The following is a 26478-nucleotide window of genomic DNA, read 5'->3' on the forward strand; positions in this document are numbered from 1 at the left end:
CAAAGCTTTGTCATGAGATTGAATATGATGGGGATGATGTAGAGAAACAGTGCTCAACTGGGAATTTGGCAGGGTCTGGAGGTATTCTGAGTTGTCATAATGGAGGAGGGATGTGCTACTGACATTTAGTGGGTAGAGGCCAGAGGCACTGCTAAACATTCTATAAAGACTAGGATAGCTCTCCACAGTAAAGAATTATCCAAACAAAATGTCGATACTGCCATTCACAACAGCCAAGATATGGAAGCAACCCAAGTGCCCATTAATAGACAATTGGATAAAGAAAATGTGGTACATATATACAATGGAATCATACTTGGCCATAAGAAAAATAAAATCTTACCATTTTTGATCACATGAACGGACCTAAAGGGTATTATGCTAACTGAAATAAGGCAGACAGAGAAAGACAAACACCATATGATCTCACATGCGGAATCTAAAGAACAAAATAAATAAACAAACAAATCAGAAACAAACTCATAGTTACCAAGAACAAACTGATGTTGCCAGAGGGGAAGGTGATTGGGGAGCTGCGTGAAAAATGTGAAGGGATTAAGGAGTACAAATTGGTAGTTACAAATAGTCACGGGGACAGCATAGGAAATACAGTCAATAATGTTGCAACAGCTATGTATAGTGCCAGGTGGATACTAGACTAATTGGGGGGAATCACTACATAAATTATATAAATGTCTAATCACTATGCTGTGCACCTGGAACTAATATAAAATATATTGAAAGTCAACTGTAACAAAAAAATAAATAAATGTTTTAAAATATCAATAGTGCCAAAGTTGAGAAACCCAGGGTTAGAGTATTGCTTCTCAAACATATTTTTTTACTTAAGTAAGAAATATATTTTACAACACAATCTAGTAAACAAACACACAAAATGGAAATAATTTACATGAAATATTTACCCTTTTGCTTGTGATGTACTCTTTTCTATTCCATTCTATTCATTTTTTTAAATTCATTTCATGCCATACTGTTAAGTCTCAATCTGCAGTTAGAAAAGTCCTATGTTGAAGGACATGAAAGAAGGTGATTGGCTAGAATTCAGAAATCAAGGGGAAGATTGGGAAGTGGTAGAAATGGTGAGGCAGGTAGGGGTAAGACTCCTCAGAGACATGAGGGCCATGTTAAGGATTGTGGCATTTATCCTCAGAGTAACAGAAAGACACTGAAAGATTGCAAGCAGGATATGACATCAGTAGATTTTTATTATAATATACAGCAGCACTGTCCAACAGAAATATAATGCATGCCACATAATCTAATGTTAAATTTTCTAGTACTGTCATCTTTTAAAAAGGTAAATAGAAATGGGTAAAAGTAATTTTACTATTAAGTTTAATTTAACCCAGTAGATTATTTCAACCTGCAGTCATTACGTATCACTAGATAACTGTTGTAACACTGAGTTAAAAGTCCCTGAGTTATTAGGTGCTAGTATTTATTAGTCTTTCCTCATCATCTGCCCCAAATTTCCTTAGCAGGCAGTTTTTTTGCATGTGTGTCTGTGTGTGTGTGTGTGTGTGTGTGTGTGTATTCTGGACTTAAAAATCTATCCACATGCCATCCACCAGATACAAAAGGGACTACATTTCTTTTCTTTGGGACATGTTAAAATCAGATGTGACCTTATATCATACGTTATTTCCTGACCACTCTAGACTCTGCCTCTGGAGCACCTGTGGTTCACCCATCAGTCACTCTGCCTCACCAAGAACAAGCATTACAGTGTTTTGAATGATATTTCCTACTGTTACATTTTACAGGGTAAGTTCCTACCAGACTCTCTTGACACACAAGTAGGAAACAAAATATCTTTTTAAAATTTGTTCACGCTCGTATTACAGAAGGTATATATATACTTTTATACAAAATGCAGATGGATTAAATATAAATATAGTGTAAAGAAATAAAATGGGATGACACAATATAAATTGCTGTGAACCCTTCTTTTCCCACTTAATAGCTATCACGCTCTTTCTATGTTAATGAGCACTGTTTGGCATCTGTATGTATCTACCAAGGAGTTGAATAAGTTCCTCATCCTTGGATTTCAGATTGCTTACAGCTTTTCTGCTATTATAAACAGTGCTGAATAAACATTTGTGTTAGTGTTTCTGCATTTTTGTTATTTTTAAAATAAATCTCTAGAGTAAAAAATCTTTCATGTTAAAGGTTATGCAAATGTTAACGGTTTTAATACAGCCAAACTGCTTGGAGAGGCTGTGCCAATCTCTGCTTCTCCCAGCAGCATTCAGTACTAGAGCGCCAAACACCACACACCTGCCCAATCAAGCTCTTTGTCTTTGCCAATTTGATAGATGAAAAAGTGTCATCTCATCTTCGTATTAATTTGCATTTATTTTATTACTAGCCAGTCTTTTGGAATTTTTTTCATGTGTGTTGGTGATCTGTATTTCTTTATTTGTGCATTGTTTATTCATGTTTTCAGTCCATTTTCTTCTCAGAAAGATCACCTTTTTCTTTTCTATTCATAAATGCTCTTAATATACTAAGATTATTAACTTTTAATAACAGATGCTTTAAATATTTACCAGTTGGTCGTTAACTGAGGGGAAAGGGAGCCTTTGTTATATTTTGGTTTAATTCTTTATGTTTTCAGGTCTTTCAAGTCTATGTAGCTTCCGTCTTAATATCACATGACTAAGTCATTCCACAACATAGGTTATATAAGCATTTATCAAGATTTTCTAATCTAATTACTTTTATGATTTTATTTTTTAATATTTTAATATTTAATCTGTATAGACTTTAGTTTGGTATAAATTAAGGATACCATTTAATTATTTTCCTAAATGGTTAGCCAGTTAGAACAACATGCTAGGTATACCATACTAGGTAAGGTATAATCAACTCTGCTCACTGACATGATTTTCTAATTTTATTATATAAAAATATTCTACTCAATGAAGTAGCATGGGATTGAGTAAAAGAGGAGGATACTTTAACAGAGAGCCAAAAATAGTATGAGGTATGACAGTGAAGTTTGAGAACTTATTGCAACAATGTTGCTAACCTTTTTTGATATCGGAGGGATTATTATTCATTATGAATTTGTACCAACTGGACAAACAGTTAACCAAGTTTACTATTTGGAAGTGCTGAAAAGGCTGCATGAAAAAGTTAGATGACCTGAACTTTTCACCAACAATTCATGGCTCTTGCATCATGAAAATGCACCAACTCACGTGGCACTCTCTGTGAGGGAATTTTTAGCCAGTAAACAAATAACTATATTGGAACACCCTCCTTACTCACCTGATCTGGCCCCGAATGACTTCTTTCTTTACCAAGAGATAAAGGAAATATTGAAAGAAAGACATTTTGATGACATTCAGGACATCAAGGGTAATATGACAACAGCTCTGATGGCTGATGGCCATTTCAGGAAAAGAGTTCCAAAATTGCTTTGAAGGGTGGACTAGGCTCTGGCATTGGTGCATAACTTCCCAAGGGGAGTACTTCGAAGGTGACCATAGTGATATTCAGCAATGAGGTATACAGCACTTTTTCTAGGATGAGTTCATGAACTTAATTGTGTGACTTGTATAAAGATTTCTAAATATGATAATAGGTCTAGTTTTCTTAAAACTCTGAGTGTTCGCAATGTATGTGGAATTGTTAAAAGCCTAGGTTAAATATAAAATTAAACCATAAAATCAATTTCCAGAGCTGTTTCTGATCTCTCATTCATAATTTCTAGTTCTCTCTGTTTACTTGGAACAACTTTTATGAAGCAGAGGAAATTGATTGGAAAGAAATTTTGTCAATGTTAAGTTTCAGCAGGTAATTGAGTTTCTATGTTTAATGGTATATTATTAACTTCCTTGAAATATTAATCAAGAAAATTCATACATCAAAATTCTTGATAAAGGAATTCTCACTGTTGCTCTTAGTAACTACACAAATTTGAATTAATGGAAACATTTTTAACTTTTTATTATAAAATTTGAAAACATAAACAGAAGTAGAGAATAATATGATAAACCTGATATACCCACCACCTGCTTCAACAATTTTAAACTCCCGGTTAAGGTTCTTGTGCTTGCCTTAAACACAAAACCATCACCTTAAAATAATGTAAAACATTGTTTTAAAACCATCATATTCATCATTCTTCACACATCCTTAATTGCCTTTTTTTTCCTTTCAAAAAAATGTTACTACTTGATTTGTGATTCAGATAAAATGCAAACATTGCAGTTTATTGATATGTGTCTTGTCCTTTATGGATTCTCCTTCAATATTCTGAGGTTTTAATCTTTGTAGTTTTTCACTGCTGTTAACAAAACTGACTCTTTTGTCATATAGAATTCCCCAGTCTGAATTTTGTTGATTGCAGCTCCATGATGAGATATAGAAGAATGATAAGATTCAATTTCTTTTTTGAGTGTGGCATGAGTATTTTATAGGTCATTTTGTGTATTTCCATCTAGAGATGCAAGATATCTATTATCTCTCATTTTTAATGTTATTAGCCAGTGATGATTATTATCAATTCAAAACTGGTAGCATTGTAAGTCTACCATTTCTTCTTCATTTATTAGCTAGAATACAAAAAAGAAAATTGGCTTCATCAATTATTTGGGTACCATATGGTACAGATCATATTGGAAAGTCAGTGTAAATATTTGGATCTTTCGCTTTGTTTACTAGTTTTTAAAATAATAAACTATTCTCTAGCCTCCAGAAATCATAATGAACTCTGATTTTTGAATATTCAATATTTTAAAGTTTCCATTTCCATTAACTGTCTCATCTTTGTCCCATGGGAGCTAATTCAGTTTAACTATTGAGTTATTTTGAATAGAGACTGTTTGGTGGCTTCCTTTCTATCAGGTACAAGATGTGCCAAGTTTTCCTTGTGCATTTCTTAAACCAGGTCCAGAATTCAGTCATTTCCTAAAAACCCTGGTTTCTTTAGGTGGAAAATGATATTTCAAGACCCATTCAGGTTGCTGCTAAGGCTCAACTGGGTTGACCACTGTTTTTTGCCTTTTAAAAAGACCAATCTGGGAAATGTGCATTTCATTAAAAAATAAATTGGCAGGTCATACTGGAGCCTCCATTTTAAATTCAAGAATGTAGGTTTGCATTTCTATCCTCTTTCCTCCATGCTGAAATCTTGGCTTTCAATGATGTCAATATAATTACTGATTTACTCTATCCCACATTATGCATAAAACCGTCTCAGAATAATTATAGCACCACTGTCACCAATAAAGTAATTATTGAAAACAGTTTTTAAACAGATTTTGCAGTTCTTTCTTGCCTTAGAGTACATTTTACTACTAACATACAGTCAAAATTCCCAAGTTTTAAAGTCACTTGGAATAGTTTTTTTCTATGAGATTAGGCCAACAGGATATAGAGTTAGGTTCACTTGTTTCATTTTTGTCTTAGATTTTAAGAGATTGCTTTTTCATTAAATTCTCTTTATAATAATATTTAAAAATTTAAGGTTCCAAAGTCAATCTCTAAAACAAAGTATATTTGAAGAGGTCTGTGTCTTCTACCATATTGCCTCCTTCCCACTAGAGATGTGCTTTTTAAATTTTGTTTTGATTTTATGATTATCCTTTCATAGTTTTGTTAATAAGCATCCATATCTTTTCTGTTTTTGAAACTTAGCATACTCTCACCACCTTATTTTTGTCCTCATCAATATATCCTGGATTTCATTCCATCATAGTATATAAAAAATATTTTTAATTCTATGTTACAGTACCCCGTGATACAAATGTACAATGATTTATTCAACTAGTTCCTTATTAATAGATATTTAGAGTGTTTCTAGTGTTTTCTATTACCCCTCACGCTATCAGAGTCTTATGCATCTTTTCAAATGTTTACCAGGGTTTGGTCATAATACATTATTACAAGTGTAATTGCCAGATCAAAGGGTAAATATATGTATGATTTTGCTAGTTATTGGAAAATCCCCCTTCATAGATGCCCTACAAGTCAGTTCTCACCAATAGTATATACAAGTGTCTAATTATCCACAACCTTTTCAACCAAGATTGCTGTCAAATTTTGGATTTTTGCCCCTCTGATGGGTGAAAAATGTTTCTAACAATACTTTTAATTTGCATTTCTTTTGTTGTAAGTGAGGTTAAGCAACTTCCCATATGGTTAAGAGCCATTTGATTTTCTATTTCTGTGAACTTCCTGCTCATATTGCTAGCATATTTTCCTATAGAGAATTTTTCTCTATTTCCAGAAGTTCTTTATATTTTAGGGATTATTAGTCCTTGTCTGTAATTAACTGCAAATATTTTCCCAAAGTTTTTAATTTGTCTTTTTACTATGTTTAATTTACTATACAACGTTTAGTTTTCTAGAATCAAATTTATTGCTCATTTCTTTTATTGCTTCTAGATTTTGATTAATATTTAGAAATAGTTTCCCATATTCTAGGTTATAGAGAAATTCATTCATGTTTTCTTCTGGTACTTGTATTGTCATAGAGTTCTTTTTTATCCTAACACATTTATCCATTTGAATCTCTGATCCATTTGAAAATGAATGTGGTTTACAGGAAAAGTATTGGAATAAGTCATATGAAAAAAGATGGAAGTGAAAACATTTTTTTGATACCCAAGCTATAATTTTTAAAGTTCTTTTTATTTTCTCAATTCGTGCACTATCCTTTTCTTCTAGGGCTAAGAAAAGAACCATATCTTCTTTACTATAATTCCATAATTCAGTATAGTACCTTGAATTTTATCATACTAACTCAACAAACAGACAATTGATGAGCTTAAGTCCAATAAACATCCCACAGAAAATAAAGATGCAATATTTTTGGCTTATCTGGTAATTTCCAATTGTATCTTAAATATATTTTCACTAATATCAGCACTTCTAATTTTCTATTTTCACTTCATTATAATAGCCTAAGGACAATTATTATTATTTTTTTTAATTCCAAACACCAAAAATTCCACAAGCAAACACAATGACAGTGTTTCCAAAACTATACAATGAGCTGGAGGTATACTCTAGATCAAAATATTTGGTGATTAGCCTATATATAAAAACCTAAATTTGTCTGACTTAGAGTACCTTAGGGACATCAATGCACAGACTACAGAAAAAACGTGTCACATGAAAATTGAAAACTATGTTAAATTCTTTAAAAATGCATGGATCTATTTTCAGACTTTCTGTTACGTCCCCCTGTGCTCTCTACTCTACTGCTGGTGCCACGCTCTTTTAATCACTGTAACTTTATAATATTTTAGTGTCTAGTAGAGGTCATCTAATGGAGCTAAGTCAGGACTTTCTCTCTTTACTTGCGCCTCCCCAGCTGGGCACCCTTCTGTAGGGCACCGTTAGAACAACCACATTTGGCAGTGGTGTTTTATGGTTAATTATGCTAATGTGTACTGTAATTTCTAAGACTCTTTAAGAGGGAGTGTGACTCTGTACGATATGCAGAATAATGCCTTCCCTGCAAGATGTCCACATCCTAATTCCCAAAATCTATGAATATGTTACAATGCATGGCAAAGGGGAAGTAAGATTGCAGATGTAATTAAAGCTGCTAATAAGCTGACTTTAAGATGGGGTGATTATCCTGAATTATCTAGGTAATGGCAAGTCCCATGGAATGACAAGGGTCCTTGTAAGTGAAAGCAGGTGGCAGGAGAGTTGGTGTTAGAGTGATGCAACATGAAAATGACTCAACTGGCCATTTCTGGCTTTGAAGATGGAAGGGGACCATGAGCCAAAGAATGTTGGCAGCCTCTAAAAGCTGGAAAAACAAAGGAAAGGGATTCTCATCTCAGGTCTACAGAAGGAATACAGTTCTGCCCAGACCTTGACCATAGCCCAGTGAGATTACACCAGATTTCTGACCTCTAGAACTGTTAAACAATAAATCTGTGTTGTTTTACGGCAGTAAGTTTGTGGTAGATTGTTACATCAGCCATAGAAAACTAATACACCATGGAAGTCTTTTTTTAAAGCATCCATATGGTATATTGGGAAACATTGTATTAAATTATGCTTTGATTTGGATTGAGTTATTAATTTATTAAAAGTGTTCCTCAAATCCAGGCAAAAGGTTAGGCTGCCCCAGGCAAACATTGTGTTACAATTTTATCTTTAAAAACTTCTTCCTGTTCCTGTTCAACAACTACTGATAGAGGCCCTATTTAAGAAAAACACATTTTAGTTATTTCATATGTGCACACATGTGTGACTGCATACAGACACATACATTCACAAATTAAGTCTTCTTAGGTTCCCAGTATTCTCTCCTGCACTCCATGCACATAATTTTATGCTCTGAACATATCTTCAACTGTTACTTGCTGCCAAATTTACCTTTCCTATGTCTCATTCATCTCCACTCACTCAAGAAATTACTTATTGAATACTTACAATGTTACTGGAATGTGCTTCTCATTCCAGAGATTCAGATATGTCCCCATACAGCTTCCCCCACTCACTTTGGCATGCGACAAGATCATGAGATCAACTGCCTTAGCTGCTGATAAGAACGGAAGTGCATTGTATTTCTTGGGTATTTTTAATGGAAATCCACTCCCTAGAGTGGATTATGTTTGGATTCAATGGGTAAAAAACATTTGCAAACCACGCTAAGGGCAATTGGATGACATTGAAGAGTTTCATCAAAGTATTGACATGGTCCAAAAAATATGGGTGCTATGCTGAGAACACATTTAAGGAAATATGGAGACTAGTCAGACAGCTGTGGGAGCTATCTAGTAAGAGATATCTACGTGGTGGCAGCAGGAATGAAGAGAGAAGTGTGTAGATTCTGGAGACACTTAGAAGTTAAAACTAATAGGAGTTGTTTGTGAGTTGGTGAGAGCAAGGAAAGAGCAGAGGATCACTGCGTACAACTAAGTGGAGGCATAGATCTGGGAATGTGGGAGGGGAAAGCATCTTTGTGGAGAAAGGTGATGAAGTCTGATGTAAAAGAGATTACTTATGTAACAGGACTGGAGGGGTGATCACTAGTTAACACCGATACTACATGTAATGTCTGCTAATGTTTGGAAGGACTTTCATAAGTGGAGTTTAGAAACAATTCCGTGGTCTTTGTTGTCTAATTCAAAGAAGTCAGGAATATCAGAAGTTTCAAACCACGATGGAGAATTTAAGACCAACCGGAAGACAATGACAGAGCAGATATGGGGTATTTTTGGGGGGAGAGGTAATTTTTGGAGCTCTTATGTCTTACTCTGGCATTGGCATTCCCAGCGCATTAGGGATTGAAGTCCCTTGCTTGGCTTTGGTTGTGCAGACACTGCCGAACTGCAATGCATCACTGAGGCCTATCCTGGAACTTGGAAGAATAAATGCTACCTGGGCAACACAGGAGAAAATAAATGCAAAGACAGTGTTGAAAAAAGTAAAACTGTATATCTTCTTTCGATCACACCAATTCCTAATCTGAGATACTCATTTCAGATTCATCAGTGAGTCCTTCGCCATGAAAAAGTAAGACTTTTGAGCCTTTATATTCTGAAGAATTCTGAAAAGGCCTAACACAGGGCTGCTGAGTTTTCCTACATATAATCCACTCTAGAGAGTGGATTTTCTTCCAACCTTATGGCAGGAAAAGAATTATTGATCTGAGAAAATTACATAAAAACTGTGAGAAATCCCAGGGAGAATAAAGGCTGTTGTGAATTGGTCTAGGAGGAGTCAGGAATCCCCTTAGGACCAAGGCAGCCTGACAGCAGCAATGAAGTTTAGATTGGGGCAAATTTTTCAAGTTCTGCTCTTGTCACACCCCTCATTGCCTGCTCCTTCATATCAGAAATCATCAGTAACTACAAAGGCCCATGGGTATGGCTGTTCTCAGAGCAGCCCTTTGAGGGTGATGAGGTGATTTAGGTGTAAGCTGACCAGTCACCCTGGATATTCATTGATCCAACCTCTTTCCCACAACACCTCCAGGGCAGGAAATTTATAACCCAAAGGGATTGTCACCCCTGAGCACTGCTCCTCCTGCTTAAGAGTTTAGAAGTGGATGCCAAAACAGAGCTATTGCCCAATGAAGGGGAGCAAATTAGATTAGTCTGAAGGATTCTGTGGTGCCTAGAGCTATATAGCTTATTCTTCTAATCCCTCCATCTTAACTATTGCCTGACCTTAAGTACTTCTTTCATATATCATAGAGTTTTCAAACTGTGGCTGTTGACCCATTAGTGGATGATTAAATCAATATAGTGAATTGTAACTAGTATTTTTCAAGAAAATCCAATTGAGCAGGAAATACCAGAGTACATTGCTCATTATAAAATAAACATTATTTTGTAATCTGTATAAAATATGTTTAGCAATGTCATTTTGTAAATACATTTCAAATGGATCATGAGGTAAAATGTATTTCTCACTGTAGAATAGGGTCAAAAAAGTTTAAAAGGCCCTGCATGGCTGTTATCCCCAGGCAAGCATTACTTCACAGACAGCTGAGAGATGCAAACTATAGCATAATGGAGCAAAAATAACTGTATGATGAAGAACAGTTGGAATAGATCATCCAAGTAAGCATAATGAATATTCTCAAACAGAGAATGGAGGGTATTAGTAGTGCTAAATAGTATCAAGAAGAAAGAAAAAAGAACAAGGTGAAAGGTGAGGTGTGAACGGTCTTATAGGTGAATATAGAACACTGGTTTGTAAAACCAATCAGTGAGCTGACATATCAGACTGAAGAACCTTCCCATAAGGCAGCAGGAGAAAAAATGATGGGATATGAAAAATACAGATAAAAAGTCTTTTGGCGATTAGAAATATAGGCAAAAACATAAAGATAGTGGAAGTACTGAATGGGTATTTTTTAAATAGATGAAGAAATACTTGATAAAATAAGGAAAATAAATTTGTTCAATTTAAAGAAAGATAAAAACATTGAAAGAGGTCTTTATAGAGCACAAAATAATAGATAAAACCCTACACCTGACCATATTGTAATAAAATGTAATAACATCCAAAAAAGAGTATTCTAAAACCTTCCAGAATGAAAGAGCAGATATATTACAAAGAAACAAGAATTGCACTGAAAAGAACAAAGCAAGAAGACAATATAATATTATTACTAAGCTGTAGAAGGAGAAAGTCTATGATTGTAAATTTTTTCTTTTGCCAGTATGCCATTTAAATCTGATAGGAAAAAAAATATCTCACAGGGTTCGCATGACAGAGTCAAACCTCCAAACGCCTCTTCAAAGAAAGTACTCAAGAACAGGGCTAATTCTAGGAGGATAATTGAAGATATTTGGAAGTAAATGTAGTCAAACCACTTTTTTAAATGTACTACTGTCATCTAAAAAAAGTAAAACAACAAAAATAAAAATACATCTAAAACAAGCTAGAACTAAAATTCTAGAAAATTCCACAAGATAAGAAACAGGTGCATGAGAGACTATTTATCTTTTGAAGGGAAGATATAGATGTTTAAGAAATCAATGTAGAATGAATAGTATTTCAGAAAACTACAACTTTCCAAAAATAACCCTACTGGAGGTGAAAAGTCTAAACAGATCATTTTCCATAGAAGAAATAAAAATAGGTGGGTAAAACTAATAAAGAGATCCCCTACACAAAAGCACTAGGCCCAGAAGATTTCACAGGAGAACTCTACCAACTCTACTTTTATGAAAGAATTATAAAATGATCCTAAAATATGACAAAGATTTCCCCATAAAAAATAGACTAAATTCCATTATAAATAATGGTGCAGAATTTTTATATAATGTATGTATTAACAAAAAGAATCTAATAATCCTAAAGTATGATTATTATGACTAAGTAAGGTTAACACAAGGAATACGCACATGTTTCAATATTAGGGAACTGTTAATAAAATTCGTCATTATAATCAAGTAAAGGAGAAAAATAATATTATCATCTCCGTGGACACAGGAAATGCACTTGACAAAATGCAATATCCATTCATTTTTTAAACACTCAATAAAATAGGAATTATTGGAGATGTTCTTAACATGATTTTATCTATTTACTTACCTATATATCTATACATCCAAATGCAGTTATCTTAAGAGGGAAACACTAGAACCTGTCCTACAAAAGCCAGAAAAAGAAAAGCCTAGCCACTAGTTCTCTTGCTATTAAACATTGTATTGGAGTTATTGATGTACTATGGACTACGGTGTTTCCCCGAAAATAAGACCTAGCCAGAGAATCAACTCTAATGAGTCTTTTGGAGCAAAAATTAATATAAGACCTGTATTATATTATATTAATTATATTATACCCGGTATTATATTACCATGTTTCCCTGAAAATAAGACCTAGTCGGACCATCAGCTCTAATGCGTCTTTTGGAGCAAAAATTCATGTAAGACCCGGTCTTATAATATAAGGCTCTTATATTATAATAAAATAAGACCGGGTCTTACATGAGATTTTGCTCCAGAAGACGTATTAGAGTTATATATATAGCTCTCTCTCTATATATATAGAAGTGAAATAAACTTAAGCTATTTAATAATTATATTGCTAATGGTAGTATAGGAATTGTTCTTCTGATAGTGTCATGTGTGGAATGTGAGATTCAGCAAGTAGTCATTATTAGATAGACTAATCCTATCAGGCCCAGTGTTATTGGTAATTGGGACTCCCATAGTAAGAGACCAAGCATACAAATGTAATATTTTTTTAAAAAATTTAGTAAAAAACAAAAAGTTCTGTGGTTCTGTATTAGAATAAAAAGAATGAATTACATATCCCCAGCTTTATCTGTGGAAAAGATTTTTTAATAATAATCAATTCAGTAGTAAGTAATGTGCATCCCTAGCATTCAGATTATGGCCTTGAAATAGCATTTTACTCTAAAAAGAAGTATGGCTTCTCAAAGAAATGACTGATTCAAGTCTAGGACAAGAAATGGATGTGGTAAGTGTGAATATCACAACCAAAGGAAGGAAGCTATCAAAAACTACTATAATTGTATTAAAATTATTTAGGAGCCAAATTGAAGAGACCAAGGATAGAACAATATGGGCATCAATAAAGAAAATAATTTCAATCGGTGGGTACATATCAAATATACTTAAATCCATGAGTTCATGATGACTTAAATAAAAAAATGGAAAAAGAAAAAGGAAACAATTGCTCTTTGAGGAGGACAGATGTTATGGTTAATTTTGGCAACTTGAATGGGCTATGAGGTACCCTGATATTCTGGGTGTGTCTGGGAGGGTGTTTGGGGATAAGATTAACATTTGAATTGGTAGACTGAGTTAAACAGATTGTCCTTCCTACTGTCAATGGCCCTCATCCAATCAGTTGAAGGCCTGAATAGAACCAAAAGCTGACCTCCCATGAATAAGAATGAACTTCCTGCCTGACTGCTGACCTGGGACATCAGTCTTCTGCCTGCCTGCGGACTAGAACTTATACCATCAGCTCTCAAGTCTTAGACTGGAACTACACCACTGGCTCTTCTGGGGCTCCAGCTTGCCGTTTGCAGAGCTCAGGATATAGCCTCCATAATCACATGAGCCAATTCCTTAAAATAAATCTCTTATACACACACATATACACTGTATTCGTTGTTTGTTTTTTTGTTTTGTTTTTGTTTTGTTTTGGAGAACCCTGATACTTGGGAACCACCTCATTGTTTTTGAAAACTTATGAATAAGAAGAAAGAATCAAACACCCTGCCTTTCTATATGAATAGTATCACTGTGTAACCAAATAGTCAATGAGAAGTTTATTTCACTTCATGGAAAAATTACTGCTCAAAATGAAGAAAGTAACAAGATAATTAAATGTCATCATTTTGCAACCCCTGATGACTTTGAGGATCTAGGATGTGATCAATCAGAGACAGAAAGAGAAGAACCATGCAGTATGTGCTCTTGACTGAAGAACAAAATACCACCTTTGAAAAAGGCTTATCAAGACCCAAAATCCAAATATTAATTTATAGGGAATACATTGACCAGAAAAATCTGTTAAATGGCATCACAGGGTACAATTTGTAAAATACCAACTATGGGAAAATCTACAGGACAATCAATATAGCTTTATCAATAATAGGAAAAACAAGAAGAAAAAGGGAAGGAAGGAAGGAAGGAAGGAAGGAAGGAAGGAAGGAAGGAAGGAAGGAAGGAAGGAAGGAAGGAAGGGGAACTGATAAATTTAAAAGATTTTTAAAGAAAAAAATGCACTAGGTGTACCTTATTTGGAGGCTAGTTCAAAAATGAGAACTGTAAAAATAAATGATGACTTTCAAGTTTAAACTCTTTATATTTGCTCATATTATAATAGTGGTTGTTTTTTGAGATTTCTTATCTTTTAGAGATACTTACTAAAATATTTATGGATAAAATGATTTAATATTTGGGATTTATCTTCAAAATAATGCAAGAAGTGGAAAAATGAATGGAAGGTTTAGATGCAGAAACAGGAGCCATTAGCTGATAACTGACTGTAAGGTTGGTAGTGAGTCCAGGGCACTTCATAAATTCTTTCTGAATTCTTTTAACATATTTTAAAACTACCATGCTCACACATTTTTATTTATGTTACTAATGCATAGTAAAGAACAAGTGTTCTCTGAGCTATTTTTTAAATAAATGAATAACATTTGTCCAGTGGTTTTTAAAAAAGATGTACTTATAAAAGAGAAAGAGAACAGTGGAAAAAAACAGGACTAGAAGCCAGACTTCTTTGATTTGTAGATTTAATGTTGGAGCCATAAAAATATTTTACATATTATAAAATTCAATAAAAAAGAAATCGTTAAAAATCTAAAAACAGAACAAATGAAACTAACTCCATCTCCAGTTGGTGGCATAATCACGCAGAGAAGATCTATTCCAAAAGACTTTAAGACACAGTAATTTTATTTTACACTCTCAGTGGGAAATAATTTAGGAATAAATCATTTTTGGTAATCATATTTTTGGTACTGATAGCGGTATTATCATTCTACAACTGGTGTATTTGTAATCTGTGATGGATTAAATGAGTAATTAATTTTTGTCACTGAGAACTGAGATTTTCAGCATGGGAGAAAATAGATACTGAGGTAAATTTAATGAGGAAAAGTAAATACTCAGTAGTTCTGAATTTGACTTGGAAATATCAGTACAAATACATATTTTATCTTCTAAAAATATATACATATATCATTCCCTGCTCTAGCCATGAAAAGTCCTTGAAACAATGAACAGTATCAACAATGTATTAGATTTCCATTGCTGCTGTAACAAATCACCACAAATTTTAGGGCTTAAAATAACACATATATATTCTCTTACATTTCTGGATGTTAGGAGTCCAAAATTAGTGACTGAGCTAAATTCAAAGTGTCAGCAGGATAGACTGTTTCTTTCTGGAGGATCTAGCAGAGGGACCATTTCCTTGCTTTCCCTACTTTTAGAGGTTGCCTGCATAAGTAGGTGTTTGGCTCCTCTTTTGCATTTTTCCAACCTCTCTCTTTTGTGATCACATCTACTACTGATTCTTATCACCTTACTTCCCTCTTATAAAAACCCCTGTGATTACAGTGGACCCAGCCACATAATCCAGGATAATTTCATCATCTTGAAATCCTAACTTAATCATATCTGCAAAGTTTCTTTTACTATATGAGATAATATACTTGCAGGTTCTGGGGATTAGGGTGTGAATATCTTTGAGGGGCCATTATTCAGCCTACTACAGTCTGACTTCTAGCCCCCAAAGATTTACATTCCTCCCACATCAAAATATACTTACTCCATCCCTAGATCACCAGAAGTATTATTAAACTATAAGGTATCAATTCAAGTCCAAAATTTCATGTAAGTCTCATTGGTTCAAAAATCAAATATCTTATCATCTAAATTATGTATGGATGAGACTTTAGGTGTGATCCATCTTGTAGCAAAATATCTTGCCCCATGTCAACCTATGAAACTCAAGAAACAAATTATCCTCTCCCAAAATACAATAGTGATACAGGCATTAGATTACAGTTATAAATATTCTCATTTAATAAAGAGAGAAAATTAAAGGGAAAAGGGAGTTCTCAAGCACTTTTGAAATCTAACTGGGCAAACTCCTTTAGTTATAAATCTTGGGAATAACCCTTTGTGTTCCACATCCCTACCCTCCAAACTCACAGTTTTGCCCTCATAATCATCCTTTCCTTCTCATGACGGGTCGCGTATGTTTGCAACTGAGTCATTTTATCAGCTTATTTCCTGTGCGTAGAACTCTGAGAGTCCAACAGCTATCTTTTATTTTGTCCTCTCTCTGTTGCTTTCAATCCAAGTTTGCAATGTCTCTGTTGGTATAACATTCTCAAAAAACCTGTGGGTCTTTCATGTATTTCACAGTAATTCACTGCATTAGACAACAATGATAGTTATCAGTGAGCCTTTGTATACTCAGTTTCTGATTTTGAAACCATCTTACACCAAAAGGAACTACATTCATTGTAGAAATGTCTGGTTGTTTGGGATAGGAAGAATATAGGATTAATATACCATAAAACTTATCATACCAAAAAGTGGAGAAGTAACAAAAGCATACTAAATTCAAGCCAAAGGGATTGAGATGCCAACCAGTCTGAAATGGGAAAATTTGAGCATAAGGATAATAACAGAAATGGATTAAAATACATCAAATTTGTTTAAATCCACGAGTTTATAATGATGCTAAAATGAATGAATAAATAAATGAAAGAAATAAGAGCAAACAAAACAATGCAAAACCAAAATTTCTTTGGACTCTGTTAGCAGATGCTGTTGACCAATTTTATAATTTGAAAACTGGTAAATAAATTGAAAGAATCAAGAATTTAATCTATTTTTTTCAATATGATCTGTATCTTAAAGTAACAAAGAATTGACAAACATCCCAGAAACGGAATCAGACATTGTATATATCTTTGAAGTACACAGTGTCATTAATAAAATTCTTTTTTTAAAACATGCATCTGAATATAATCCAAACTCCAGATCTATAAATTTACACAAAATAGGAAATACCACTACACACCTATTAGAATGACCAAAACCCAGAATATTGAAAACACCAAATGCTGACAAAGATGTGGAATAAGAGGAATTCTCATTTGTTGCTGGTGGGAATGCAAAATGGTACAGCCACTTTGGAAGACAGTTTAGCAACTTCTTACAAAGCTAAACATACTCTTACCATATGATCCAGTAATCACACTCTTTGTAATTTACCCAAAGTAATGTAAACTTATGTCCACACAAAAACCTGCACACTGATATTTGTACCAGCTACATTCATAATTACCAAACCTTAGAAGCGACCAAGATGTCTTTCAGCAGATGAATGAATAAATAAACAGTACTTCATCCATACAACATAATATTATTCAGCTCTAAAGAGAAATGAACTATCAAGCCATAAAAAAACATGGAAGGAAACTTCAATGCATATTAAGTGAAAGGAAATCTGAAAAGGCTACATGCTGTATGATCTAACTCTATTATATTCTGGAAAAGTCAAAGCTATGGAGATAGTAAAAAGTTCAGTGGTTACCCAAAAGTTCCACCAAAAACCATCAAAACTAATAAATGATTTCAGTAAAAAAGATACAAAATTAATATTTAGAAATCAGTTGCATTTTTATATACCAATAATGAACTATCTGAAAGAGAAATTAGGAAAACAATCCCATTTACAATTGCATTAAAAAAAATATCTAGGAATAAATTTAACCAAAGAGGTAAAAGACCTGTACTTGGAAAACGATAAGACATTGAAGAAAGAAATTGAAAAAAACACAAATAAATGGAAGTATATACTGAGCTCATGCCTAGGGAGAATTAATGTTATTAAAATGTCCATACTTCCCAAAGCAATCTATAGATTCAATGCAATCCCTATCAAAATACCAATGGCAGTCTTCACAGAACTAGAACAAGTAATCCTAAAATTCATGTGGAAACACAAAAAACCCCAACTAGCCACAGTGATCTTGAGAAAGAAGAGCAAAAAAGGCATCATGTCACCTAATATCAAACTATACTACCAGGCTATAGTAATCAAAACAGCATAGTACTGGCATTAAAATAGACACATAGATCAATGCAACAAAATAGAGAGCTCAGAAATAAGCCCATGCCTATATGGTCAATTACTCTATGACAGAGGAGGCAAGAATATACAATGGGATAAAGACAGTCTCTTCAATAAAAGGTATTGGGAAAATGGGATACAAATACCCCATACAAAATGGATACAAACAAGAAAGAAAGAAGGAAGGGAGGGAGGGAGGGAGGGAGGAAGGAAGGAAGGAAGGAAGGAAGGAAGGAAGGAAGGAAGGAAGGAAGGAAGGAAGGAAGAAGAAAAGAAATTGGACCACTTCCTAGACCATATATAAAACTCAAAATGGATTAAAAACTTAAATGTAAAACCTGAAACCAAAAAACTCTTAGAAGAAAACATAGGCAATAAACTCTTTGACAAAGGCCTTAGAAATATTTTTTCGTATGTTTCCTCGGGCAAAGACAACAAAAGCAAAAGTAAACAAATGGGACTACATCAAATTAAAACGTTTTTGCACAGTGAAGGAAACCACCAAGAAAACAAAAAGATAACCTTCTCAATGGAAGAAGATAGTTGCAAATGATACCTCTAATAAGGAGTTAATATCCAAAATATATAAAGAGCTCATACAGCTCAATATAAAAAAAACAACAACAACAAACAATCCAATTAAAAAATGGGCAGAGGACCTGAATAGCCATTTCTCCAAAGAGGGCATACAGATGGCCAACAGTCAAATGAGAAGATGACCAACATCACTAATCATGGAAATGCAAATAAAAAACACAATGAGATATCACCTCACACCTGTCAGAATGGCCATCATCAATAAATCAATAAACAGCAAGTGTTGGCAAGAATGTGGAAAAATGGAACCCTGGTGCCCTGTCGGTGGCATTGTAAATTGGTGCAGCCACTATGGAAAACAGTATGGAGTTTCCTCAAAAAATTAAAAATAGAACTACTATGTGACCTGACAATTCCACTTTTGGGTATTTATCCAAGGAAATCCAAATCACTATTTCAAAAAGCTATGCATCCCTGTGTTCATTGTAGCATTATTTACAACAGCAAAGGTAGGGAAGCAACCTAAATGTCCATTGATAGATGAATGAATAAAGAAGACATGTACATATACAGAGTATGCAAAAAAATGTATACACATTTTAAGAAAGGAAAAAAATGTATTAAAATTGTATTATAATACTCAATATATATACCGATAACAAAAGATGAATACAAGTCTTGTGTATACATTTTTTTGGCACCCACAGTATATAATAGACCATTACTTGGCCATAAAAAAGAATGAAGTATTGCCATTTGTAAAATTATGGATGGGTATTATAAGTCAGAAGAGAAAGACAAATACCATATGATCTCACTTTTATGTGGAATCTAAACACAAAATAAATGAACAAGTAAAACAGAAACAAACTCATTGACAGAGAACAAACTGATAGTTGCCAAATGGGAGGGGGGTTGGGAGATGGATGAAAAAGGTGAAAGGGATTAAGATGTACAAATTGCCAGTTATAAAAATAGTCATGGGGTTGTAAAGTACATCATAGGGAATATAGTCAATAACATTGTAATAACTATGTATGGTGCCAGGTGGGTATTAGGTTTATCAGGATGATCACTTTGTAAGGTACATAAATGTCTAATCATTATGTTGTGTACCTGAACTAATATAATGTATGCCAAGTATAATTTTTTAAATTTAAAAAATACTGTATAATATGAACATAAAAAGGAAAATTCAGTGGTTACCAGTGGATAGAAGTTGGGGTGGGGGAGGGGTGCATAGGATAAATAGATGGAACACAGAGAATTTTGGGGGCAGTGAGAATACTCTGTATGATGCCATAATGATGGATACATGTCATTATACATTTGTCCAAACCTATAGGATGTACAATATCAAGAGTAAATCATAATGTAAACTATAGACCTTGGGTGAATATCATGTATCAGTGTAGGTTCATCAATTGTAACAAACGTACCCCTCTGATGAGGGATGTTGGCAGTTACATGTGTGGGTTCCGGAGGCATATGCATAATCTTTGTACCTTCCTCTTAATTTGCTGCAAGCCTAATACTGCTCTAAAGAGATAAAGTCTTAATAATTGAAGAAGAAGAAAAAAGAGGGGACTTACCTTACCAAATATTGTAATGCTACAGATAATTATAACAAAAAACGATTTACCCTCATAACAATAGAATAATTATAAAAGAATAAAAAGCTCACAGACAAAACACAAGTCAATAGCAGGAGAGACAGACTATTAGATGTTGTGGGGGAAAACTGGCTCATTATTTATGTGGCAAAAAAAAAAAAAATCTAGTCTTTCACTTAACACTGGAACAAAAGGGGGAAATGCAATGGATAAAAACCATAATATGAAAGGTAAAACTACAAAGTCAAAACAATTATAAATTCAAGAAGGAAAAACTACATAAGGCACTAACTAGAGAGTGAATAAACAGGAAAATGCCAGAGGAAGTTAACACTTGCTACTAGAAGAAAATAGCATGAAGTGAGTTTCCCCTTTTTTAAAATTTTTTTTCTTTCTTTCTTTTTGCTTGAGAGCAAATCACTCTCCAGTTTGTATGAGGTGGCAAAAGCTGTAATGCGAAACATGCAGATAAGCCAATTTAAAGAACTAAAGAAGAGGGTTCAGAGCAACTACTATAATAGGAAACTGAGGGGAAAATTCCAGGAATTAGAAATGGAGAGAGAGAAAAAAAAGAGAGAGAGATCCCCAAATATTTTTTGTAAACTTTGTTCAACCCTCTGGCTGATAACTGAACATACACATGGAGTAGATTTAATAACCTAACCAATGATAAAAGAACTGCACTGAAATTTGCGTTGCTATTCACTGGAGGAGAGACAGAGTTTTGCAGTTTGAGTTCATCTAATTTAATTGCCTACTAAACAGACAAGAATCAACGTTCATTGGAGGAATGGAACAGAACCCAGAATCTCTACAACATGTCATTTTCAGTGTCCAGGATATAGTTTAAAAATCCCTTAAAAACAAACAAACAGAATGATGCTACCTCAATAGAAAAGGTAATGAATGTAGACCAAAAATGAAATGACTCAGATATTGGAATTATCAAAGAAATATTTTAAAATGTCTGTTATAACTATGCTCAATGATGTAAAAAAATGCTCACAATGAATGAGAAGATAAAAATTCTCAGTACTAAGAAATAAAAAGTGTAGAAAGAAAAAAGACAAAGGGGAAAAGAAAGGAACAGAGTTTTAAGGACGAGTTGGACAATATCAAATGGTCTGATAGATGTGTGTTGGGAGTTCCAGAATCAAAGGAGAGAAAGAATGGAACAGAGAAAGAAAAAGTTGATGCAGAATGTGGGAAAACATCTTTCTGTCTTAAACGAAACCTCCCAAACACAAACCATATGTGAAAATTCCATACAAACACTGCAGTGATTGCATGAAACACAAAAACACGCAAGGTAAATACCTTCAGGGAAATGGATGTGCCTAGAGATTACTGAGTCACTCACAAAGTGTCAAATAAGCAGAACAAGTAAATGGGGAAATATACAGATTATTGAGTAGATGATGTGGGAGAGCCTGGCTCGTATGATTCCATTTCCTTTATTTACTATTCTTTTTTTATGTCTCAATAAATGTTAAGCAAAATCAATAACTAATTCATTACAAAGTTTCTCATCTGAATTCCTTCATATATATACCACCCTCTCCTTTGGCAAATGAGAGTAACTTTTCATCCAATTACATGTTGAGCTAAGGAAAGAATTTGATTATCCAGCAAATTGAAGACAGAAGGCATCCCTGACCCTTTTTTGTATCTGAGGCACCCTCATGGATAGATAGATAAGCCAAGAAAAAATTTAAGTACCAGTTATCATCTAACTGAGCTCCAGTATTCCCAAGTAGACCTCCAAACTAAAGGTACCCTGAAAGCCAAGCTCTACATCTGGGATCTACCTTGGGCCAATTTTTCTTCCTTTCTGGAGCACTCAGCTGGTTTCCCAGGCCATCACCTGGGCAAAATTAGCTTGTAGAGGGTCTTCACTTTCAATGAGGCCTCTTACCAAATGGAGCGAATTTACCATTGGCAAATTCATCCTCCAATGAATGTTGATTCTTGTCCTTTTAATAGGCAATTAAATTACCATTGGCAAACTATACCAGATTGGCAAACTTCGTGAAAGCCTAAAAGTAGAGGCAAGTACCAGTCTTATTTCATAACCTACTTTCTCTCTTTCCACAATATTTCCCTCCGTTTGGCCTATGCATTTTCTTCTACCAGGCAACCAGTGTACTAAGACTGCTTCCCAAATGCTCAGGTCCTCTTAATGCATTAGCCTTTTCATATTCTCTCTGACACAGCCCAATATGTTTTCTTTTTCTCCTCAAATTAGAGTTATTTTTTTCTCTTTCCCAGCCACTGTGGGCTTTGCTAGTTATTAGCTAACAAAAGAGAATAAAAATAGGAATGGTTGATTGGTGATGGCAGAATTTGAAAGCCGTTGCAGATGTTTACATTGTAACTAGGGCCTTCAAAGTCTTACCCGAATGAACGAATAACTAGACTATCACCCATACTCTGGAAGAGTCCATAAAGGGGCTGATTGTAGAGGGAGCCTTGGACAGAAGAGTACTTCAGTACCCACCATTTTAAAATGTTGGGGTTCCAAATAAGATTTAAAAGGGGAAAGAGACTTCTACTATTTTAAATTTTAAAAAGAACAAAGAAAAACCAATGAGGTGGAGGGTCTGTGGATAAGAACATCCTGACCATCCTGACCACCTCTAGAAATCTCTGTAGGTTTGAGCCCTGCTGATGCCTCATTCAATGTCAGAAGGCCTGCATTCCCAGACTGTCCTAGAACCAATGAGTGGAGGAGAAAAGTTACTTTATATACTGGTCTCAATATTTCCATGTTTGTAAGACAATGCTGCAGTTATTAAATAGCCATGCACATATAGAGCATTTACACACGTACACCCCAAGTTGTAATCTCTACAGCCATTGTTAATCATTAACATTGTTCCTTTGAAGTATTATAGATGTGTCATTATGACAGAATAGGTTTTTCCTCCTTCACTTTAAAACATCCGCGTCTTCTTACTTGTTTCAGCTCCCTGTTGAGAACCCAAAAAAAAAAAGTACAACAGTTTATAAACACAGGTTGGACTCCCTAAGCAAAGAACACTGCAGGATGCTTTTATATGTAATGAGAACTCCCCAAACCCACAGTTTTAGAGCAATCAAGGTATCTGAATTACTGATGCATTCAATTCACTCAGGTAATACAGTAGTAAATAAAATAACCTTTAACACAAACATTGGGCAGTGTCAAGGAGTTTTCATAAATTGAAATGTATCTTCATAATCAAATTCCTTTGGTTTTCCTTTGTATTGTTTCAACTTCGTACATATAAATTAAGATTTAAAGCTTATAGGTAATTTAATAAACATTTAATGCAAAATGTTTGTCATTAGAAGAAATGTTTGTCATTATATACCCGGCCCCTGTATTAAGAAGAACTCTAGCCAGAAATATTGTTTTCATTTCCTCAAATGTTGAAGCCAGAGCAGTCTATGGGTGAAAGTAATGATGAGTCTACTTCAGCTGAAAGATAGAAAGAAAAATAGTAAGTTAAAAAAAAGAAAAAGGAAGAAGAGAGTGGAGGAAAAGAAGATTACTTATATTGGCTTTAAGTTTGAAATCAGCACTTTAGTTGTACAGTATTTTCAAACATCCCACTGAGGGGTTTAGTAGAGGATAATTGGAATATTTGAGTCACTAAATCAATGTAAGTCACATTTAATGATCTGTAAACTTTAAAACTGTTAGTTTTAGTGATTCTATAACGTTCCTGATTTCAAATGAACACATTTGTAATCAAGAGAACTATTGTCTTGATGTGGAAGCAAAGGGAGATAGAGATCAGCAGTGGTCACACTACATTATTATCCAATTGTGCTTAATGGAGAGTTCATAGTGAATGGGGATGATAAGAATTCTTGTTTCAGCCTAAAACAATGTTTTTCTTTGCTTAAAAAGTTACCAAACTAGTAAGTAAATGTTCCCCTTTAGTATCAGAGTTATGGACTATCATTATGATCCACTAAAGTCAGTGAAAAGAAACCCATTTTAAACAATTATAATGTTCTTCACTTTTGTTTAATATTCAAAGATAATTTTTAGTAATATAAATGTTTTAGTCTAATTAATAAATAATTATCACATTAGATTACATTTCCTCTACCCCTCAAATTCTTCTTCCTCCTTTCCTACCTTTCTTAAATTAGTGGCATGACCACCTATCAACACATAATTAGTCTCTATTAATAGAATAAATTCATAAATGTGTAAATGAAAAAATATAAAACGTATGGGTAATAATAACAATGTACTTCCATAGGTCAGGCTCGGTGTTAAGTACCAAGGATTCCTCCATGAATAATATATGGATATGGTACTTTCCTGGAAGAGCTGAGAGTTTAGAATCCTCACTGAGGACCGATTCCTAGTTCTACCTGTAGCCTCATTAGAGCAAGAGAACAGCAGCTCTTGATTCTTCACACGGCTGTACTGAAAGGATATTTTCCATGTCCAGCTACTAATAAAATCTATAATAAGTCTCTAGTCTCCAGCAAAATGGCCACTGAATTCTATAGCTTGGAAAGGATGGCTGACTTAGGGAATGCTGGCCAAGTGTTTGCTAGGCATGACTTACTCTTTATCAGCATCCTACATCATTAGCCATTAAAAGTGATACTTAGAAAGAGTAAGGGATATTCCTTTAATTTCCCAAGTTTTATGACTATTGGGAAAAACCTATAAATGGGGTTTAGCTGCAGTCAACTTTTAAAAATAGATTTTAAAATATAGCGATATGTCATATTGCTAGACATCGCTAAAGAAGAGCTAAGGCTTATGACAAGATGCTTTAGAATGATGGCCACATATGATGGACAATGGCCCCCACAATGACACAAACCCAAGTAGGGATCCAGAGATAGAGGTAATTCCAGCTGTCTCCAGTATCTCCCTAATTTTTCTCTCCCGCTGTAGAAAAAGTATTGGATGCTAGTGAAAGCATTTATAGAGATGCCATAAGATCTGCTTTATTTTTTAACTAAAAGAAAATCCTGTCCACTTTAGTACAATAAATGCTTCTCACTAGCAGATTGTTTGAGATATCCTTCACAGGACGTGTCAGAGTGTGGTGACACCAAAGTTTAGAACTTGGAAGTGTGTTCGTTCTCTCTTCAAGTCATACTCCCAAGTGGACAACTCGGTCATCAGCAGATTCGGGCTATGTTCAATTTGTAGAAAGATCTCGCGGTGCATTCACACAGCGCGCCCTGCTTAGAAATGCATGGAGAACAATGGGAGCCAGCTCTGTGTTAGGAACATGTGTCTCTACTGGATGAGTGCTAATAAACTCTTCTCTTCCCTCTTACTAGAAAGTCTAGTCTTAGATTAAAGCCGTGTTTCCTCTAAGTCTATCTCTTCTGCCAGAATCACACTTTTCTACCCTATCTATGCACCAACATACAAAGAGTAAGTAAATACTTCAATACTTGATAGTTTTCTTTACCCTGGCTCACAGTATTTACATATTGTATTCTAAGCTATAATACCAATGTATCAAGGTTTGACATGCCTGTGATGGATTTTTCTACTACATATTAAAATGTATTTTTATTAAAATCTAAAGTATCCATTTGTGTACCTCCCAAAAATATTTTTATCCCCTTTACCCTAGAAATGTGAGAACCACTCCTAGAATAACATTGGTTTAGTGCAATATGGGATCGGTTCCAATTGGGAAAAGGGCATTATGAATAATTTTAAGTCATATTTTTTAAATGAAGGTATTATTGATTTTATCACATGGAAAAACAATCTGCAGAATGCTAATCTGACTCATTTGGGTGCCTTGAGAGCTTAGGAGAAAAAAGCATTTGTCAGATACTTTGCTGAAACAATGATGTTAGGAATATTTTGTCTGTAATAATTGGCCTTTAGTATTTTTTAAATGTATTCACAATAAGTGGACAATCATTAGCTTGTTTCTTATAAACTTACTGTAAGAGAAACCCCAGTCATCTCTTATAATACATTAAGTATATAATTAGAAAATATTTTCAAATACATTCTTCAGGGGCCTCCTTTCTCTCAAGGGTGAACTTCTTTTGATTACTCAAGCCCATCAAACCCAAACGTGGAGGTGTAGCACATAGTACAATATCACATAGCCAGCATCATGCTTGCTGTTATGAAGAGACACTCATGGGAGATGTGGTATCTTGTCTCTCAAGCAGCCAGCCTTCCATCTAGCTGATGAGACTGAGGTAACATATGTCAGGTGAGAGAGAGAAATAGAAG

The 26478-nt window shown here is 34.3% G+C and overlaps 1 protein-coding gene across 5 annotated transcripts in view; it reads left to right on the top strand.

Moving 5' to 3' along the window:
• Window positions 1–26478, top strand: part of CABCOCO1 (ciliary associated calcium binding coiled-coil 1) — a 442260-nt gene that overhangs the window by 205753 nt on the left and 210029 nt on the right. For 3 of the 5 annotated variants that reach the window (XM_074339483.1, XM_074339484.1, XM_074339485.1), the window contains one exon: window positions 1680–1785. The exons of the other annotated variants lie outside the window; for them this stretch is intronic. In XM_074339483.1, coding sequence (XP_074195584.1) covers window positions 1756–1785 — 30 coding nt within the window. In that variant the 5' untranslated portion in view covers window positions 1680–1755. The remainder of the gene's footprint in view (window positions 1–1679; window positions 1786–26478) is intronic. 5 annotated transcript variants of the gene reach the window in all.

The sequence above is a fragment of the Rhinolophus sinicus genome, linkage group LG07 (assembly GCF_036562045.2).
Source record: "Rhinolophus sinicus isolate RSC01 linkage group LG07, ASM3656204v1, whole genome shotgun sequence".
Classification (NCBI taxonomy): Eukaryota; Metazoa; Chordata; class Mammalia; order Chiroptera; family Rhinolophidae; genus Rhinolophus; species Rhinolophus sinicus.